The sequence below is a fragment of the Festucalex cinctus genome, chromosome 21 (genome assembly GCF_051991245.1).
Source record: "Festucalex cinctus isolate MCC-2025b chromosome 21, RoL_Fcin_1.0, whole genome shotgun sequence".
Lineage (NCBI taxonomy): Eukaryota > Metazoa > Chordata > Actinopteri > Syngnathiformes > Syngnathidae > Festucalex > Festucalex cinctus.
Genome location: NC_135431.1, coordinates 3,719,723 through 3,735,380, shown reverse-complemented (window position 1 = coordinate 3,735,380; position 15,658 = coordinate 3,719,723). Strand labels below are relative to the sequence as shown.

Here is a 15,658-nt window from a genome sequence, read left to right as displayed (position 1 = left end):
ATTTGAATATGCGCGCCCCCCACCTAGAGGCGCCCCCGTGTACTGCACGTTTGTCAGACACACGAAAATAGCGAGACAAAAGTAAAATTAACTTTAGAAAAGGAGAGAAAATGGCATGAAAGGAAAGAAGGAAGGCAAAAATTAACAAAGAAAGAAGAGAGAAAGGAAGTAAGGCAGAAATGACTGATAAGATGTAAGAAAGAAATAATGGAACTGAGCCATGATAGGAAGGGAGCAAATCTGGACTCAAAGCAAGGATGAAGGAAGGACAGCTAAGGCATTCCAACATTTAATAAATATCTCCCTTTGTCAAACTTTGGCTCGACTTTACATTCGCTTTGTCAAACAATCAAATTGGTCACACACAAAAACAAAAAAAAAACAAAAAAATCTCCTGAGCTTTTGAGGTCTACATTTACACAGCAAAAAAAAAAAAAAAAAAGTAACAAAGGCTTTGTAACCCTAAAGAAACAAAAAGCAATTCACAAATGAATCCTCGCAGTGTAAACAAAGACTGTTTGGTGGATCGTCAGAGTTGGCGTATAAACGGAGCACATAAAATATAGGCACACCTGCACATTATCATTGGCAGCATCAGCCTCTTCTTTTTACACGAGCGAGCCGGCGAGATTTACGCATCGGAGCGGAAAACCGGCATTTAACCTGCATTAACTTGAATCTTACCCAGATTTCCAACAAGAATGACCAGTAAAAATTGGACATTTATGTAAAGTGGACTTAGTATTGAGCCTTGTGGAACACCACACTTGCTTTTGTAAGAGCACACAAGTGTAGCATGTCAAAATCTGTGGACCTTGTATCGAGCCTTGTGGAACACCCATCCGAATCTCAGACTGCAGTTTACAACCACCACTTCCTGGCCATTTTGGGGTCGTTCAGATGTACGTAACTTTGCGAGCGTTTGTGGAATAAACAGTTCTCAAGGGTGCTGACGTGACGTGATGGTGATCCTCGGGGGGCGGATGGGGGTCAGTGCTGGTAGTGTGGCACGGCGATGTGCTGGTGGTGGTGGTGGTAGGCGGCGTGGTGGTGGCGGTGGTGAGGCGGGTATGGGAGGTCCGGGCTGGTGGGGGTGAGGCCCGTGCACTGCGGCTCGTGGCTGCTCAGCACCGACGACAGGTACTTGGCCTCCTCCGTCAGCTGCTTCACCTCCTTCCTCAGTGCCGCGTTCTCCTTCTCCAGGCTCTCGCTCTCCTGCGGGGGGGGCGAATTAAAAGCAGAAGGTTGGTCCTGTTTGTGTTTAGGGCTGGAAAATGGAGTGGAAATTTCCGGAAATATTACAATTCGGACATGTGTAGTGGACCTTTTATTGAGCCTTGTGGAACGCCACATTTAATACAGTAAGGGCAAGCAATTGTGAAATTTACATAAAGTGTAATGCAAAAAAATAAATAAATAACTTGTGGCCCTTGTATAGAACCTTGTGGAACACCGTCTGATGGAATGTGGTCATTTTAGTCAGAATTATTATGCTCATCTATATTTGACACAAATACGGTTTATTTAAACAGCCTGTTAGGAGCCAATGTTATAATTCCTGATTCATTCTTGTTTTTTTTTCCCCCAGAAATTGTCATGGAAAGTCTCCACCAAATTTTGCAACCCTCTGCACATTTCGTGGCACCAGAAGTGACAGATGGATCCGTTATCTGCACATGCACACACACACACTTCCTGTTATCAGTGAAGAAGCGACGCCTATGACCACAATAACTGTCCTGATAAGAAAAAGAAGACTTTTATTGAGACATGCCATTTACAACCTTTTTACAACATTTATCAACCGGCAGAAATGTTTGATATCTACAGTGCACATCACACGGCCTTATATATAAAAAAAATAAAAATAATAAAAAAAAGTCGAACCTTTTTTGATTTGACCCAGCCAATTGGCAAAGGAAGAAATTAACAGTGCAGTGAACCGCTGCATAGATGTTTTTATTTTACTTTGGCGCCATCTTGTGGAATCTTGCTATAAGATTTAAATCTGAATGGGTTTTTCTTCTGCGTTACGAGTTGTCCCGTTTTGGCGCAAGAACAAGGAAAGATGCAAAACAAACTTGCAAGTCAGTTGATGTGTAACGTAACAAAAACATTTCCTTTTAGCATTAGCCATTACTTTTTTTTTGTTCTTTTCTTTTTTTAAACACACCAGAACGCATTGAAATTTAGTCAGCTACTTCCACGCCCGGAAGTTCACCACTTCCGGTGTGCTTCATCTTTCAGAATAAAAGCTATGGACAGGAAATTCTTTGTTAACAGTGTAAATGTTGCTAACATAAGAACGTTCTTGATCGATATTATTTGGAAGTGATCTTATTTTATTCTTGTCATTGTTTGTCCTATTTTTAGTTTTACTTAGCAATCTGATTTATTTTTTTTATTTATTTTTTTAATCTTTGAAAACCACCTTCACATGTGAATCCACACTACACACTTCCTTCCTTGTTGCGGTTGTATGTTTATATTTAAAAATAAAATAAGTTTTCTTAGGACAGCTTGTGATCGATTTAATTTGGATTATTAATAAATATTATTATCTAAACTTGATTTTAATTTTTTTTAAACAGAAATGATAGTTTATTTTATTCCCTATTTTTTGTTGCATTCAATTAATGAACTTTTGACTCATTGGGGAAAAATATATATATACGTTCCTTTATAAGATTTGTATTTTAGAGTATGCCTGATATATTCAATCAGTAATATGCAGTCACGTCTTGGGGGGGACATATTGCTAAATTTAATTAATAACAGGGTCAATCAAAACAGAGAACTGCAGATTTTTTAAAAATTATTTTTATTTTAAAGACTCCTTTTGGATTGGATCATTTTACATATTTTTCATCTTTTTCACATGACATTGCATTTGATTACCCTTTTGCTGTTTTTTTGTTTTTTCCTTTTTGCATCATTTTCAAAAGGTGAAAAATTACCCCACATTTGCACATTTCCCACAACAAGAGCATGTGAGGCCACTTTGATGTCAAGCAAGTAGAGCAAAGAGCTTGCCGAGTGGGAGAAATTTTCCACTGAGGTCATAGTACAAAAAAATAAAATAAAAAAAATAAAGGTCATCATCACACCAACGTTTATTTCTCGCTCGTCTGAACTGCGGGCAAATCCCCGGCGAATGCGTCACATCAGCTCGCCGCGCCGCGGCCGCCTTTACAAGAAGTGGCTTCGCTGCCCTGTCGCCTCCCCTGCGGGCGGGCGGCCCCGTGGCGCCCTCCTTCAAAAGGAAATACTACGAGGTTTGCTGGCGGGAAATCGCTGCGGCGTCACTCGGAGGGAAAATACGCTTTCCTCTTTATCAAAGGGGGGGGGGGGTCAAGTCAAACCGCAGCAGCCCACTCCCTTTTCATGCTCAAGAGTTAAAACAACATATCATCTAGTGTGCTACATTGAAAAAAGGACATCTTGGAAGAAAATAAATACATTATAACAATAATATGTATAAAATAATAAAATGCACGTTTTCTTGGTTTTAGCCAAATATCAATGTAGAGTAAAAATTTAATGCTTAATTGATTTTAAAAAGTGCAATTCCAACAGCAATTCTGTTGTATTTTTTATTATTATTTTTATTTATTGACATTAGAATTGTTGCTCCTTATATGTTGCTAAAATTATGTTTTTCATTATTTATTTACTGCGATTGGCTGGCAACCGGTTCAGGGTGTACCCTGCCTACTGCCCATAGCCAGCTGGGATAGGCTCCAGCACTCCCCCGAGACCCTTGTGAGGAGCAAGCGGTTCAGAAAATGGATGGATGTATTATTTATTCATTCATTCATTTTTTTTTTTATCATTGACATTTTTTTTTGTCATTTATTATATTTTGTCTTTCAAATTTAATTGCATGATATTTTTTTTTACATTTACATGTATATATATATATATATATTTTTTAATTTCTTTTCTTTCTCATGAGCATGTTGAACTCTGGTTATTTTTTGGAATGGATTTTGTCCACTCTGCATCCATTTTACTTTTAACATTAATAGAGTTTTTATAGTTTGATATTATTATTTAATTGATTTATTATATTAGTATTTTTATTATTACTTTATTTATTATTATTTTATGCATTTTATTATTATTATTATTATTTTTATTTTTTTTTGCCCAAAAAAATTCTCCTGGATTTTTATTTTTTGTCCTTTAGCATTGCATCTTATGTGCTCACAATGTCACCTCAAGGGGGTGAGAGCGAGTAGCTGTAACGTCCTAACAGCAGAAAAAAAACAACACAAGAAACTTTCATTTTTTTGTAGTCAATGCTAATGTTGTGATAGTTTTTTGCCTTCAGCCTCCCAAGCTAACAAGACTCGCTACCTCTCATTTTATCATCTACGCAGACACTCCAGTATAAAAATGATATTTGCCATTCGTCTCATTCGCTAATTGACAGAGGATGCTAACGACTGAAGCAGTTTGTCAAGCTCGCGTGAGCCGGCTGCCTTTTTTCAGACGGGTTTGCGTTTGTGATATTTGGGGCTCGGCTCGCATATTTTTGCTCGTGACCGTGCTAACTGCTCCCGTTTTGTCGTGAAACATTTGCAACACGCTTGAGGCGCCGCTTGCTAGTTTGCTGCGCGGCCCCCGCCGCCACCACCACCTGTCGCCTTCAGTGTCGTCCGCGCCAAAACACGCGATCGGCCATCAGTCGACTTCGAGTTTTAACCGGCAGCGAGTCATTTCGACACCAATGATGAAATAAAAGACGCTCAAGTTGTTCTAAAATCTACAGTTGAGACGAATAAAAGTGGTGAAGTGAGTGTGGAACCCTGGCGTAACCCCCCCCCCCCCCCTCCCTCGTTCTCACTCCGTTGCAGTTTGCAAGGGAGGTGCTGCTTTACTGGCTGATGATGCCCACACGTGCTAATTTATTCGCGCAAACACGGCGAGCGGCGTCCAAAGTGTGCCGCCCGACAGAAGCCATGACACATCGCCACATGGTCAGGTAGCATTATGTAAAAGGAAAAAAAATAATACAAATTGCTACTTGGGTGCTGAGCAACAGTGAAGTTGGAAGGGAAACTTCCAAGGAGTCCCCCGCAGGGAAAGACCACACAGATAGCCATTTTCAATAGCGCTTAATTAGGATTGGCAGTTAGCTGCAAGTCTACCCAAGGCAGAGGTGGCAAAAGTATTTACTTTGTACTTGGGTAAAAGAAGACTGGTAAAAGTATACAAAAACACGGATTTAATTTATTACATTAAGTTAAAAAAATGACAACAAAAACACTCGCCAGGTAGCTAGCTAGCCAGCTAACTAGCTAGCATCGGCTCAGGCTTTTATGCAAAGAAAACAAAGCGTCTTTCCATAGCTTTTTAGCTTTGCTAACATTGTGACGTACCAAACAAAAAATGCTAAAGTCGCGAATGATAAATGAAAAGAATTTTTTTATTTTTTTTATTTTTTTAAAGCTGTAAGCTTGTGTTGTTTCGGCTGGCAACCGCCACAAGTCATACCTGTAGCAAGCTATGCTAACCCAAACAATGCTAAACTAGCCAATAATAAACAATTGAAATTAGAAAATACATCTAACTCGTACGCAATACAGTCACTATTGAATATGTTTACAATCGATTATTCAATCAATTAATTGGATTCATTTTAATTTTGCATTAAAGTGCATTAAAAAAAAAGAATTTTTCCCTCCTGATTACTGTTTATTAACCAGTGATTGGTGTTTATTTTGTGCTGTTAAAAAAAATACAAATGTACAATATTACTGGTTCAGTGATTGTTTTCCAAAGTAAAAACATGTTTGCAAACGTCTTATTTGCATTAAACACAGACGATAATCAGAAAAATTACTGTTGATATGCTGAAATCAGACGATTTGGACAATTTTAAATGTAAAAAAAAAAAAACGGTTATGATGACTCAATTACTAAGTTAGTTGCCAATTACTTTGATAATAATGATTACTCACTCAATTTTGACAGCTCTACTCTACTTGATGATCAATTTGGTTGACGAATACTTTTGGTAAATCAGAATTTAAGCCTCACAAACATGAAATATTCTCTGCTTTCTGCGGTCGTCCGTGAAAGCAGGCAGATTATTATTTTTTTTGTGTGTGTGGAATCAAAATAAGACATTTGCACACATCTGCTTTTACTTTGAAAAACAATGACGTGACCATTTTCTGACATGCATTTCCTATGTCTCTGTCATGTGTGGAGGATGAATTTCAACAATGTCAAAAAGGTTCAAAAGTTGTCTGAAAATTTGACAGTGGACCTGAAAAATCGAATCACAGTCCCAAACTTTTTTTTTTTTTTTTTTGTGGTTGCTAGGCAACGACAGAGCATCTCAACACACACCGGTCAAGTGGTCTCACCAGGTGGAGGCTGTCGGCCTTCTGCGTTTGCCTCATTCGGCTCTTCTGCGCCGCGATGCGATTCTTCTCCCGCCGCATCACCTTCTTCATGTCGTCCGACGAGCTCTGCGCACACAACGCAATTCCACGATTGCAATCACAATTGGGGGTTTTTTTTTCTCAAAATTGCCAGGTGCACGCCGGCCAATCAGAGGGAACGCAAACAAGCGCGTTTGAAGAAAAAGTGGGGAGGAAACGCGAGCTGACGAGACTCGACTCAGGCGGCAAAATTGTCAAAACAGAAATGAGCCGTTACGGGGGACGTGAAACAGGGCGTGACCTCGGCCTTACCGAAACAGCCCCGACACACCCTCAGACATGAAAGCACGTTTGTCTGCGCGTCTGTGCGACTGGCCGACGACCAGTCCGGGCGGCGTCAGCTTGGAATGGGCGCTTTGTTCAAACGCAACTTTTTTTGCACACAACACGTTCGAATACGTTGCCAGCGGAAAACGTGTAGAAAATGCCGCAAGTAAAACAATTCAGATGATTTACTTTGAAGTTTGAAACGAGAACAACTTGGAAGTCAACCAGTTACTTGACTTAAGTTTGTTGGACCATAAAGAATGTTAAATGTGACTAAAAATGTAAAGTGTACAGTTCATAAAGATGGCAACAGTTCTATTAGATCACTTTACATATTTGAGAAAAAAAATGTTTTGAAATAAAATATCTTGGATGTCCCCAAAATTTCTGCAATTTTCCATTTAACCAAAATTGACTTCAATTCAGTGATGATTCAGAGATTTGCATTTTATTATTGTTATTTTATTTTGAGTGGTTTGTTGCACTTTGTATGACAGTTAAAAATGTGTAAGTGTGAAAAACAAAATAATACTAATAATATAATACTTTTTTCTTTAATTTATTTATTAATTTAATCTTAATTTATCAAAATTTTAAAATTAATTTAGTTATTAATTTTTAAAATTTTATTTATTTATTTAGTATTTTTTTTGCTTTTTTATTTAGTTACTTTGTTGCACCGTTTTGACAATAAGTTGTGCATGTTAAATTGTTGTTTACATTCATTCACTTTTCACAATTTGAACAACTTGAAAGTCAACCAGAATGTTCAACTTTAGAGCTTTTTGGGTCCTTTTTTGAGTAGTTGCTCCGATAAGTGAGGGTTTGAAACTTGCAGCTTCAAATGAAGATTTACATGATCGATCTTTGCATTATTATTTTTTTATTTGATTTAATAATAAGAAGAAGAATTTATTTTTTATTTTATTATTTTTAATGTAATATTTTATTAATAATAAAATAAATAGTATTTTTAATAAAATATTAAATACAAATAAAATAACCATTTTATATATTTTTTAATAAAAATAAAATAATAATTAATAACCATCCATTTTCTTGACCGCTTATTCGTCACAAGGGTCGAGAGGGGTGCTGGAGCCTATCTCAGCTGGCTCTGGGCAGTAGGCGGGGGACACCCTGGACTGGTTGCCAGCCAATCGCAGAATTAATAACTATTTTATATATATTTTTTTTTTTGTTATTTCTTATCTTTCATCATTATTTAAAAAAAAAAAAAAAAAAAAAAAAGGTATGAGAGGAGCGAAGTGGATGACTCGTGTGACACTTGCACAGGCCACACAAAGTGTTCCTGACATCTCTCGTGTCATTCACACGTCTGCCTGCGACAAAGGCCAGTCGGACCGAGTCATAAAAACAAACCAAAAAACAAAAAAAGCGCACCAGACTGGCCACCGACGTCAAAGCAAAGGAAAGCTTACCTGCCTGCCTGCAGGTGAGGGCGACCTGTAGCTCGCGTCGTTGCTGTCGGAGCCCTGAGCCATGGCCGCCACCACCACCACCACGATGGCGAGCGGCAAACGGCGGCAGCCTCAAAAAAACAACAAAAAAAAACAGCAAAAACCCGTGTCCAACTTCTGCTTTGTTGTCAACTGGGAGAGAGTTTGTGGCTGCGTTTGGCTTGATGAGAATTCACTTCACACGAGCGAGTCGTCCTTGCCGCTTTTCTTTCACTCCTCCTCCTCCTTTCGCTCGCTCTCTCTTTTCTCTGACAAAGCTTGTGATGTGGTTTCTGGTAAAAGAAGCGTGAGAGTGAACAAGAGATAAATGTTGCAAAAGTACAGAAAATGAGCACACTCGCGTTACAAAAGTACATACTCAGGTTGGGCATTTGCAATATTGTGAAAATAACACGAATGCGCCAGCTCGGAGATTCCCCTTCCTCTTTTTTTTTTTTTTTTTGTAAAAGTGCAAACGGTTGGCTGGTTAAAGCTCAATGATGGATGAAAAATGAAATTGAGCGGCCGAAACTCGGCAGCAGCGAGATGTTTCGAGGAAAGCCTCAAGGGAGCGTCACAAAACTGAAGCTGGCGCACGTTCGGTTTCCAGCTGGCACGCAATTGGGAGTCCAGTTTTTGGCCATTTGGGTTCCAAAAACAGGTTTGCCTCACTGAACTCGAGGCTGTCAAATTAATGCCAATATTTGCTCTTTCCATTTTTAATTTTTTTTTTTTTTTGCGTTTACACAAGACATTCAAAACATCACCAAAAAAAAAAAACAAGTAATGTTGTCAAACAGTCTGTGAATGATCTCCTTTTTTCCTCTCAAAAAAAAACGGGAAAAAATGAAAAAACAAATAAAATTTAAAAAAGAAGTACATAATCGATAGGCTAATCAATTCCAAAAATATTTGTGACATCCCCCCTACAAAACAGATGAAAAATTAAGTTGCCTTACTCATGATATATTTTTCTGATTAATCGCCGATTAATTGGATTAATCAGAATTTTGTTCTACCAAGTATCAGAATCAGCCTAAATTTTTTTTAAAAAAAATCAAGCCCTATTATTTTCATCACAGGCCACAATTGAGACTGTCAGTGTTGCTCCTTTAGAGCGCCTCGTTGTTGGCTGCGAGTGTGCGCACGTCACGCAAACGCAAAGAAAGCTGGGAATCACAAGGACAAGGAGCGGGGATTTTAATTTTTGTTTGTGTGTTGTTTTTTTCTAAAGTCGGACTTGACAGCCACTTTAGAGCGCCTCGTTGTTGCAGTGTCAGCCACCAAACGGTTTCTAACAGTGACGGGCAACTGGCAGACTGCAGATTTCTCTATTTGACATGCATTTAGAACTCTTAAACATCTATTTTTACACTTGACGATAGATCGATTAATATCAGTTCATCATTTTTGATCTGTCGAACAACCCAAGTAGCGTTTGGCTGAATGAGAACACGATATTCTTGCGACCAAAAAAAAAAAAAAAAAAAAAAAAAAAAAAATCAGGAGCTAAACAGCTTTGCTGCTGAAAGAACAGCCCTCCTACACAAAAACATGTTCCATCATCACAGGGATTTTTTTTTTTTTTTTTTTTTTTCTTGGACGCAGGCAGTCTTTTCCCAATATACTCCAGAAAAGCTGATTACACAAACAATGACGAAAGGGAGCAATACAAATATCGAGTGTTGGACAACAAGAAAAAAGGATTCAAAATGAATTTGGAAAATCTAGTTTCATTTCTTGCACAAGCGAGGTGTTCATTGTGTCGCTTCACACTCAAATTCAGACAAAGTGTGAGTGCGTTTAAAAAAAAAAAAAAAAAACTCTCACATGTTGGGAAATCCCCTTTCAAAAGGGGCCACTTATTTGGAAAACACACAAGAGCGCTTACGGTTACACGCCTCAAATTTTCTAATGAAGTCCCTTCATGACGAGAGTTTCTCCCATTCCGAAATCTTAACATTAATTAAGTGCACCGTTTGTGCCTCGAATGTGACAGTGACCGAATACAAAAGTATTCGCAGCATTTTGAACAATTTTTGACATATTTTTGGCGACCTCTGGAGGCCAGCAGCCACTATTGCGCTGCTCTTTTTTTTTCTTTTTTTTTTTAAGTTGTGTGTAATTGCGGTGTTTGACCACAATGTGGCGATGTTGGGCAACGCCAAAGGGATCGTTACAGGAAACGTTTCAGTAAAATGTCTGCCAACAGTAATATAAAAAGATTGTCACCAATAAGACTAACATAATTAATTTTTTAGCTTGCTGGATACTTGTTGCTAGGCAGATTAGCTCACCTCAATACTGTAGCGGAGAAGGCGGCAAAACGTCCCCAAAAAAAAAAAAAAAAAACCTACAAAGAGAGTTGAAATGGATTGTCGATCAAGTTAATAGTTTAACGACAGGATATTCAGCAACATACATTTTAAATTAATACAATTCATGCACTGTACAAGCAGTTTAGGATTGACATTAGCACACGTTGATGCTAGTTAATTGTGGTTCTAACTTTATATATTAATCGGAACAACAACTCACGTGTCGTCTTGTTCTTCAATGTCAAACCTGCAGGGAAATGTCAATGCACTACAACTTATTGCAAGACATTTTTGTTTAATTACAATTCTTGTACCTACACATACAAAAAAACATTTATAAACACAAAACAAAATGGCATTCAGTATTCTTGTACTTACACAAATTGTTATAAAATTAACTGAAAACAAAATGGCATTAAAAAAAAGAAAATCTGGTGTGTGTATTTCCTACAAATTGAGCATAATAAATACAGAAAAATGCTATTTTTTTTTCTAAAACATTCTTCAGTTTCAGAAACATAGAAACATCCCGAAAACCAACATTGCAGTACGTTCGTACGCGACAAAACAGAAACAAGCACAAACTGAAGTGAGTTAAGAAAACGGTTGTTTTCTTTGCATTGAACATTTTAATGGCCTGACAAGCTTTGGTGAGGAAACAAAAAAAAAAAAAAGAATGCCCGGCATCTTACAAAACACTTTTTTTTTTTTTTTTTTTTAAAGGAAAATTAACAACAACAAATCCATCCCAGGTGTTGCCGGGAGATCTGCAGTTTGCTGAGTCAAGACTTCATTAGCTGGGAGGGAGAAAAAAAAAAAAAAGAACATTTAGACACACCTGTTGAAGCTTCAAGTGACTTTCAAGCACATCGTTGCTGTTGGGCGGAATCCTCGCATCTCCAAAATGGCGACTTTTCAAAAATCACAGTGACCAACTTCCTTCTGGACTGAAGCAATTACAGCAATCTTGTTTTTGGCAGTGAAGGACATATTTTTAAAAAAACGTGTTTACACGTTTTTGGGTTTGAATGAGTGAAGGTACGACTTTTACATCACTTCTATAAGTTAATAGATTTATTCTGTATGGTTGAAAATAACCTCAGATGCGGCGATAGACCAATTGTGTCGATTTGTGGAAAAACTCGGAAAATGACCATATTTGGACATAGCCGATTTCCTCGAAAAGTGTTTTTCACCTGCTCTGCGTCTTGGTCCACTTGAGGGCGTGTCTGGGAGGCACCGACGCGGCGGGGTGGAAGAAGGTGCAGCCGTCTCGGTTGCACTGGCCGGCAAAGTGACACGGCTGCCGCCGGGCGTCGACACGTGGCAGGACGCAAAATAAACACAATTTATTCAACATGGCCGTTTGTTTATCGAGATTGACGTTGTTACCTTGGGATGATAAAAGGGGCAGTCCATCTTCTTGCATTGCGGGAAGAAGCGGCACATGCTCACCGTCGGCGCTGCCGGTGGCGCCACTGTTAAAATAAAAATGAAGAACGGTTAGAAAGGTTGGCGGGCGGGTTGTCGCGTCACGTTCAGGGGCGGGCACCTGGCCTTGGGGGCGGGGCCACGGCGCCCCTGCGGCTCACGTGCGTGTAGGGGCAGTCGGGCTTGCTGCAGCGGGCGTCGTATTTACAGTTGGGGTGGACGAAGAGGCATTTGTCGCCAAACTTGCACGTGGGGAACGTCCTGCGGCACAAACCGAGCATCAGTTTTTTGGTTTTTCTGTCTCCGATTTCCATTTTGGGGTGTGTGGAAGGTTTCGCCCGTTTTGTCCTCACTTGCACGTCCTGGTGGGGTGATGATAGGGACACTCGTCTCCGCTCTTGCACACCGGCCAGAACTTGCAGCGCTCCATCACTTTCTGCTTCTTGGAAGGCACCGAGTCCACGTCAAACATTTCCGTGTCCATCGCGTCCTCTGCTCAAAGACACATGAAGGAAAAACAAAAATGGTGCTTATATTTGCGGTTCCATCCAATTACACTAATGGTTACACAATGTACACTTCTGATGAACATATCAGATCATATTTTTTTTCCCTTTCAATTATATTTTTTTTCCAGAGTGCATTATTGGTACAAAACAAGAAATGTTTAAACATTAAAAAATATTAAAGACAAAATTATTTGAAACACTATAAAAACACTTCCTGGAAATCTATGTCCAAATATGGTCAATTTCATTTGTTTTTTTTTGTTCTGTGTACCTAATGAAGTGTCCATCGGGTGCATTTCGAGCCCCCCGAGCGGCGCCGGGCCCCAATGCAGCCTTTGAAGGGCGCCGACTTTGGACTTGGCGCTCTTGGAAGGCGGCCTGACGTCGTCCAGCTCCATTTCGGACTCCGCCAGGTCCCCCAGCGGGCTCGGGACGCCCTCCAGCGTCACGATGAACTTGGGACTGGCCGTGTTTTCCTTCTCCTTGCTGGCAGAAAAAAAAAAAGAAAAGAAAAGAAACCTGGTTACAAATGCCAAGAAATAGGAGTCTATCTATGTCCACGTTGATGCAGGTGCGCACACCTGGCCTGCACGGTGCGAGGTAAAGCGCGCTCGTCTCTCTGCTTGCCATGCAGCTGCCGACTTGCGTTTCCGTCCAGCTGCGGCCGACTCACGATGAAGGAGCGCGTGTCGAACTGCTTCGTCGCGCCGCTCGCTGCACGCGAAGCACAACAGCTGAAACTCGCGTCAAGTTCACGTTCGCACCTTTGGCGTAACGCCAGACAACATGAAAATGTCGTAGAGAAGTCAACGTGTTCAAGCTAGACGGGCTTAGCGAGTGGCAACGTAAGATGGCCGCCCGTGGCGAGTAAAGCAGCATTATTCGTCCATTCATATGCGCGTCCGTGGCCATATTACTGGCATTACAGTTTATTTATGTGAAAAATAATAACTCACGGTCGTCAGGCTGGTCTCCATCGTTGCGCTGTTGAAGGTCGGACGGCGCATCCGAGGCCGCAGATCTGGCGGGAGCTGATTGCAAACACGATTGACTTTCTTTTAGTCTACAATGTAGGTAGCATCTTTACGATGATTTTTTTTCCCCTTCAAAATGGAGGATGGGCAAAAGGTTGGCGCTAGCAACAGGATTGTAGAGTTAAACAGTTCCAACGGTCTCATATTGACTGTCAAACTTATAGCTAAAATCAAATTGCACAATTATCCAGTTCACTACCAAGTTGGATGGAATGAAATAAAATTAGTTAGTTTTTGCCTTTTACAAGTACTGTGAAAAAAGGCTCATAAAAATGTGTTTGTTTGTTTTGTTTTTTGCACAGTACTGTATATCACATATATCTAAAAAAAAAATCTGTCATCCTCTACAGAGCAACAAAATGCATTTGGTTTAAAAATAAATAAAAATAATCTAAATGAATGCCAGATGCACTGCAAGTTGCCACAAGATGGCGCCACACCCCATAGCCGATACACGCCAGTGCAAGCCATTGAAGTCAGAGGGCGGCCATCTTCCTCCTCCCACCTTGCGAGGAGACTACTGGAGATGGGGTTTGTGCTGGGGGAGGTCACTATTTTTTAACAAGTAAAAAATATATAAAATAAAACAAAATAAAAATTAACATGTGGACGGTATGTGCCGCTTTGAAGAGCCCCTTTATCTTTTCTTACTCAGCTCCTTCGAGCCCAATATTAGATTTGGCAGACGCATCTTTTGTTGAATTTATACGTGTATTTAAGACAAGTTGCAAAATGTCTTGTATAATAAATTTAAACTCATAAATCCTGCTGTTTCGACTAAGTATTGTCTCAAATATCCTCCAATTTCGATACTGTAGATACAATCGTATGCCGAGAAACATTTCTTGGGAGGAGCAATATGGCGGCCTCGCGACTTCTTGTCTTGGCCTCGCGGCTATCCAGTGCTATATTCAGATCGGTGGCGGTGGTGTTTGCGGCATACCGAGAGCCGCGGCGAGCTGCTCTTCGGGCGCGTACGACGGTCCCCGGGGACGCGCCTCGTGCAGGTGCCTCTGCACCAGCTGGACGGCCGCCGTCATCTCGTCGTCCCTGGCCGAGCGGGCCCGAGGGGCCACGGGGACCGTCTGCCTCTGCGGCACTGCGGGGAGACGCCGGTTGGCATCGACGCGTGGCAACACGTGAGCGGACGGACGGTCGGACGTACGTATCGGGAAGCTTGTGGTCTTGCTGATGGAGTCCTGCGCCTCCGAGATGGCCTTGAGGATCAGATTCCGGTTGGCCTGCTTGGCCGGCGGGAGGGACGGCCTGAAACAAACGCCACAGGGAAGAATCCCTCTTTTTTTAAATTTAATTTCTAATTTGAGAGAAATCTCCCGAAAAGCAGACCGACCTTCGCTCGGGTTTGGTCGGGAGCAGGACCCGACTGGACGGGCCTCGGCCGCCGTAGCTTGCGTCCTCGTCGTCCTCCTCGTCCACGTCGTCGCTTTCCTCGTCCGAGTCGCGGCTCACTCGCACCACCGAGCTCACGACGGGTGCCTTGCGCTTCCGTGACCACTCGTCCTGAAGAGCGCAGGAAACAAGCCGTCACGATTAATCACCGCTATAAAATAGAAGTTGGCTATTATAGAGGTAAGGCATTTATTTCTTGAAACCGTTTTTCCTGTCGCAACAAGAACCTTTTGCGATAGTTTTCTACCTTTTTAGGAACCCTGGTGAAAAAGCAACATTTGCTCCATGCACCAACGTTTTGGAATGTTTGCGATGACAAATACAATTCTTTGAAACACGACAATTAATGCTGAAGATTTCTGCAGAATTCTGACCTTGCCGGAGCCGCCTCTGGAGCTTCTGCCGCTCCTGCCGCCCTCTTGTTGATGCCTCCCGTGTGCGGAACCGTCTGCCGAACGTGCCGCGTTGCTCAGCTTGCTGTGGCCCGGCCTGTACAGCTCCACGGAAGGTCGGCCGGCCGCGGCGGCACGAGCTCCCCTCTGGGCGGCGGGCGTCTCGGCGGGATCCTCGCCGAAGTCGTCGTCCATCTCCGGCTTGATGTCGATGACCGCCTCGGACGGGAGGAGCTCCATGAGGGGCTTGACGGCGGACGTCAGGCGGGACGAGCCCTTCTCCACGCTGGCCCTCCTGAAAACAAGATCGCCATCGTTAGCAAAATGACTTCAACCTGTTCCAGACCTTTTTTTTTTTCCCCCTGTGGCTCTCTAAAAAATT

General features: G+C 41.3%; 2 protein-coding genes across 8 annotated transcripts in view; both read right to left on the bottom strand.

Annotated features, from left to right (window-relative positions):
• Positions 1-276: 276 nt before the first annotated feature.
• Positions 277-10,725, bottom strand: batf (basic leucine zipper transcription factor, ATF-like). 3 transcript variants are annotated; one of them, XM_077511104.1, is made up of 5 exons: positions 10,480-10,598; positions 8,380-8,475; positions 8,165-8,274; positions 6,378-6,482; positions 277-1,215 (listed from the first exon to the last, which is right to left on the bottom strand). In XM_077511104.1, the coding sequence occupies exons 3-5, from the start codon at positions 8,225-8,227 to the stop codon at positions 991-993; spliced, it is 393 nt and encodes a 130-aa protein (XP_077367230.1). In that variant the 5' UTR covers positions 8,228-8,274; positions 8,380-8,475; positions 10,480-10,598; the 3' UTR covers positions 277-990. The 3 variants fall into 3 exon arrangements, with proteins under 3 accessions (XP_077367230.1, XP_077367229.1, XP_077367231.1); XM_077511103.1 differs by having other exon boundaries at positions 8,165-8,475; positions 10,480-10,725; XM_077511105.1 differs by having other exon boundaries at positions 8,169-8,475.
• A 365-nt stretch (positions 10,726-11,090) lies between these two features.
• Positions 11,091-15,658, bottom strand: part of zc3h14 (zinc finger CCCH-type containing 14) — a 61,410-nt gene continuing 56,842 nt past the window's right edge. For 3 of the 5 annotated variants that reach the window (XM_077511094.1, XM_077511093.1, XM_077511096.1), the window contains 12 exons: positions 15,259-15,571; positions 14,826-14,995; positions 14,640-14,740; positions 14,418-14,573; positions 13,397-13,471; positions 13,022-13,154; positions 12,712-12,926; positions 12,285-12,423; positions 12,053-12,192; positions 11,893-11,981; positions 11,697-11,803; positions 11,091-11,297 (listed from right to left, as the gene is read on the bottom strand). In XM_077511094.1, the coding sequence (XP_077367220.1) occupies positions 11,294-11,297; positions 11,697-11,803; positions 11,893-11,981; positions 12,053-12,192; positions 12,285-12,423; positions 12,712-12,926; positions 13,022-13,154; positions 13,397-13,471; positions 14,418-14,573; positions 14,640-14,740; positions 14,826-14,995; positions 15,259-15,571 (1,642 nt within the window). In that variant the 3' untranslated portion in view covers positions 11,091-11,293. The remainder of the gene's footprint in view (positions 11,298-11,696; positions 11,804-11,892; positions 11,982-12,052; positions 12,193-12,284; positions 12,424-12,711; positions 12,927-13,021; positions 13,155-13,396; positions 13,472-14,417; positions 14,574-14,639; positions 14,741-14,825; positions 14,996-15,258; positions 15,572-15,658) is intronic. The other 2 variants (XM_077511095.1, XM_077511097.1) reach the window with 1 other exon arrangement.